Source organism: Salmo salar, chromosome 19 (assembly GCF_965601325.2).
Source record: "Salmo salar chromosome 19, fSalSal1, whole genome shotgun sequence".
NCBI classification, from domain to species: domain Eukaryota; kingdom Metazoa; phylum Chordata; class Actinopteri; order Salmoniformes; family Salmonidae; genus Salmo; species Salmo salar.
In genome coordinates this window covers 84,832,501-84,837,500 of record NC_138309.1, presented here as the reverse complement: position 1 = coordinate 84,837,500, position 5,000 = coordinate 84,832,501, and the positions used below count along the sequence as shown (strand labels likewise).

Genomic DNA, 5,000 nt, shown 5'->3' with positions numbered 1-5,000 from the left:
GCTATAGACCCTGCTATAGACCCTGCTATAGGACCTGCTATAGGCCCTGCTATAGGCCCTGCTATAGGCCCTGCTATAGGCCCTGCTATAGACCCTGCTATAGGACCTGCTATAGGCCCTGCTATAGGCCCTGCTATAGGCCCTGCTATAGGCCCTGCTATAGGCCCTGCTGTAGACCCTGCTATAGGCCCTGCTATAGACCCTGCTATAGACCCTGCTATAGACCCCGCTATAGGACCCCGCTATAGGCCCTGCTATAGACCCTGCTATAGGCCCTGCTATAGACCCCGCTATAGGACCCCGCTATAGGCCCTGCTATAGACCCTGCTATAGACCCTGCTATAGACCCTGCTATAGACCCCGCTATAGGACCTGCTATAGGCCCTGCTATAGGCCCTGCTATAGGCCCTGCTATAGACCCTGCTATAGGACCTGCTATAGGCCCTGCTATAGACCCCGCTATAGGACCCCGCTATAGGCCCTGCTATAGACCCTGCTATAGGACCTGCTATAGACCCTGCTATAGACCCTGCTATAGGCCCTGCTATAGACCCCGCTATAGACCCCGCTATAGACCCTGCTATAGACCCTGCTATAGACCCTGCTATAGGCCCTGCTATAGACCCTGCTATAGGCCCTGCTATAGACCCTGCTATAGACCCTGCTATAGACCCTGCTATAGACCCTGCTATAGGCCCTGCTATAGACCCCCGCTATAGGCCCTGCTATAGACCCTGCTATAGGCCCTGCTATAGACCCCCGCTATAGGCCCTGCTATAGACCCTGCTATAGACCCTGCTATAGACCCTGCTATAGGCCCTGCTATAGACCCTGCTATAGACCCCCGCTATAGGCCCTGCTATAGACCCTGCTATAGACCCTGCTATAGGCCCTGCTATAGACCCCCGCTATAGACCCTGCTATAGACCCTGCTATAGACCCTGCTATAGACCCCCGCTATAGGCCCTGCTATAGACCCTGCTATAGGCCCTGCTATAGGCCCTGCTATAGGCCCTGCTGTAGGCCCTGCTATAGACCCTGCTATAGACCCCCGCTATAGGCCCTGCTATAGGACCTGCTATAGACCCTGCTATAGGCCCTGCTATAGGCCGTGGTCATCTGTGGGGTGATCAGGTGTCTGTTGTTGTTGCCTCTAACATGTCCTAGATTAGCCATAGAAACATGTCTGACGACGTGTGTCTATTGAGCCTCTTGTCATGGTGATAAACCCAGCTTACAGAAACAGGTTACAGAAACAGGTTACAGAAACAGGTTACAGAAACAGCTTACAGAAACAGCTTACAGAAACAGGTTACAGAAACAGCTTACAGAAACAGCTTACAGAAACAGGTTACAGAAACAGGTTACAGAAACAGGTTACAGAAACAGGTTACAGAAACAGGTTACAGAAACAGGTTACAGAAACAGCTTACAGAAACAGGTTACAGAAACAGGTTACAGAAACAGGTTACAGAAACAGGTTACAGAAACAGCTTACAGAAACAGCTTACAGAAACAGGTTACAGAAACAGGTTACAGAAACAGCTTACAGAAACAGGTTACAGAAACAGGTTACAGAAACAGGTTACAGAAACAGGTTACAGAAACAGGTTACAGAAACAGCTTACAGAAACAGGTTACAGAAACAGCTTACAGAAACAGCTTACAGAAACAGGTTACAGAAACAGGTTACAGAAACAGCTTACAGAAACAGGTTACAGAAACAGCTTACAGAAACAGGTTACAGAAACAGACTGCATCTTTTCAAGTGGGGGGGTCTTCTCTCAGATCGTGACGTTGAGCACTCAGCCTGCGTCCCAAATGGCTCCCTATTTCATATATATAGGGCCGATGGCGCTCTGGTCAAAAGTATTACACTCTCTAGGGAACGGGGTGTAATTTGGGACGCATATTCACACATATGATAGAAATGTCCTCCTTGAGGTAAATTTCACATTCTTCACATTCTCTCCCGAACAGGTATGTCACCAAGAGATTTAATACTGCACTTTCGACACAAGGTACATTTTTATGTGTTTTGAGGCAAGCAGATGGTTTGTAAAGGTTTAAGATTGAGTCCCAAATGGCACCCTATTCCCTATATATATATATATATATATATATATATATATATATATATATATATATATAGTGTGCTACTTTTGACCAGGCCCCCGTAGATCCGTAGCCCGAAGAACCGTAGCCCAGGCCCCTATGGGGATCTGGTCTAAAGTAATGCACTATAAACGGAGTAGGGTGCCATTTGGGAAATCCTCCTGGAAACATCTGCCAAGATTGTAGTTTAGTTGTTGTTGTGCTTTAACTGAAATGCTTCCTTATTAACTCTCCCCTTCTCTCTCTCTCTCATTCTCAACCCCCCCCCCCCTCCCAGGTTCTGATCCTCTTCAAGCTGATTCTGCTGGAGAAGAAGGTGAACACAGCATATCACAACCATACCACAAATGACATGACACACACACTTTGACCTCACAGCAAGATAGCACGTCGCCTGTCCTCGTATACCCAAGAGGGACAGGAGGAGCATAAGTCCCTGGGTGTGTGTGTGTGTGTGTGTGTGTGTGTGTGTGTGTGTGTGTGTGTGTGTGTGTGTGTGTGTGTGTGCGGGGGGGGGGGGGGGGGGGGGGGGCCACTCAGGTTCTGTTCTACGTGTCTCCAGTCAACAGGCTAGTAGGAGCTCTGATGACCGTACTCTCACTGTTCCCAGGTGAGAGTCCACCAGTCACTCATGGGTCTCAAATGGCACCCTATTCCCTACATACAATAGTGCGCTACTTTTGACCAGATCCCTATGAGTGATATGGTGAATATGGGTGATGTAGTGAATATGGGTGATGTAGTGAATATGGGTGATGTAGTGAATATGGGTGATATAGGGAATATTGTTGAGTATTTGTGATTGGGTGATACATTGAATATGGGTGATATTGTGAGTGTGGTGGATATGGGTGATATAGTGAATATGGGTGATATAGGGAATATTGTTGAGTATTTGTGATTGGGTGATACATTGAATATGGGTGATATTGTGAGTGTGGTGGATATGGGTGATATAGTGAATATGGGTGATATAGTGAATATGGGTGATATAGGGAATATTGTTGAGTATTTGTGATTGGGTGAATATGGGTGATATAGGGAATATGGGTGATATAGGGAATATTGTTGAGTATTTGTGATTGGGTGAATATGGGTGATATAGGGAATATTGTTGAGTATTTGTGATATGGTGAATATGGGTGATGTAGGGAATATGGGTGATATGGGGAATATTGTTGAGTATTTGTGATATGGTGAATATGGGTGATGTAGGGAATATGGGTGATATGGGGAATATTGTTGAGTATTTGTGATATGGTGAATATGGGTGATGTAGGGAATATGGGTGATATAGGGAATATTGTTGAGTATTTGTGATATGGTGAATATGGGTGATATAGGGAATATGGGTGATATGGGGAATATTGTTGAGTATTTGTGATTGGGTGAGTATTTGTGATATGGTGAGTATTTGTGATTGGGTGATATGGGGAATATTGTTGAGTATTTGTGATTGGGTGATATAGGGAATATTGTTGAGTATTTGTGATATGGTGAGTATTTGTGATTGGGTGATATGGTGGAGATGGGTGATATTGTGAGTATTTGTGATATGGTGGAAATGGGTGCCATTTGGTACACACGTTGTTGGATTCTTCTTCCTCCATACTGAAGGTCAAAGGTCATGTTGAGTCCTATAGGTCAAGATATCATGCTGTGTTCCTTCCTCTAGGTATGATAGAGCACGGCCTGGCTGACTCCTCCCACTACCGGCCCAAGAGCAGCGTCTCCGAGAACATCACTACAGGAGACAGTGTGTCGCGGGCAGAGGACTTGTTCTCCGTTTCCATCACTGACATCGCCAACGCCACCGTGGAGCTAACAGGGGAGGACCACACCACCTCCACCGTGAAGGCTTCCCCAGAGACCTCCACCCCAGCCAGGGAGAACACCCAGCTGAAACCCCCTTCCAGGACTTCCCCGGACACCTCCGAGAGCGACTGGGAGACCCTGGATCCCAGTGTTTCGGAGGAAGGGACTAGAGACTCAGAGACGGGGGGTTCAGGGGGCCTGGAGCACCCGGAGACGGGTATCCCCGTCACGGTGCAGCCTCGGGGCCTGTCGGCGGGGCCAGGAGGACAGGGAGCCATCTCTCAGGGCTTGGTGTCTGGACTGGAAGAGGACCAATATGGCATGCCACTCGCCATCTTCACCAAGGTACCTAACGCGACACACATCCTTTCAGCGTATACTTAGAAAGCTCTTTATTAGCATCTGTAGATCTCTCTCACCATCCACCAATCAACTAGCAGTGTTTCCACAGAGACCTCGACCTGCTTTTAAATTATTCACCTACATGTTGCCAAGGCAACAGCCACCTGATCTAGCGATCCTCTGAAGTTACAGGTTGGGGGGGTGATCGTTCCTCTGAAGTTACAGGTTGGGAGGTGATCGTTCCTCTGAAGTTACAGGTTGGGGGGGTGATCGTTCCTCTGAAGTTACAGGTTGGGGGGGTGATCGTTCCTCTGAAGTTACAGGTTGGGGGGTGATCGTTCCTCTGAAGTTACAGGTTGGGGAGGTGATCTTTCCTCTGAAGTTACAGGTTGGGAGGTGATCGTTCCTCTGAAGTTACAGGTTGGGGGGTGATCGTTCCTCTGAAGTTACAGGTTGGGGGGGTGATCGTTCCTCTGAAGTTACAGGTTGGGGGGGTGATCGTTCCTCTGAAGTTACAGGTTGGGGGTGATCGTTCCTCTGAAGTTACAGGTTGGGGGGGGTGATCGTTCCTCTGAAGTTACAGGTTGGGGGGTGATCGTTCCTCTGAAGTTACAGGTTGGGGGGTGATCGTTCCTCTGAAGTTACAGGTTGGGAGGTGATCGTTCCTCTGAAGTTACAGGTTGGGGGGGTGATCATTCCTCTGAAGTTACAGGTTGGGGAGGTGATCG

General features: G+C 48.0%; 1 protein-coding gene across 4 annotated transcripts in view; it reads left to right on the top strand.

Annotated features, from left to right (window-relative positions):
- The window catches only part of LOC106579705 (late secretory pathway protein AVL9 homolog), a 56,854-nt gene that overhangs the window by 23,485 nt on the left and 28,369 nt on the right, over positions 1-5,000 (top strand). For all 4 annotated transcript variants that reach the window (XR_014381714.1, XM_045702802.2, XM_045702803.2 and 1 more), the window contains exons 7-10: positions 1,981-2,021; positions 2,393-2,431; positions 2,656-2,725; positions 3,791-4,275. Coding sequence is in view for 3 of the 4 variants with exons in the window: in XM_045702802.2 (XP_045558758.1) it covers positions 1,981-2,021; positions 2,393-2,431; positions 2,656-2,725; positions 3,791-4,275 (635 nt within the window). In the remaining variant the exon portion in view is untranslated. The remainder of the gene's footprint in view (positions 1-1,980; positions 2,022-2,392; positions 2,432-2,655; positions 2,726-3,790; positions 4,276-5,000) is intronic.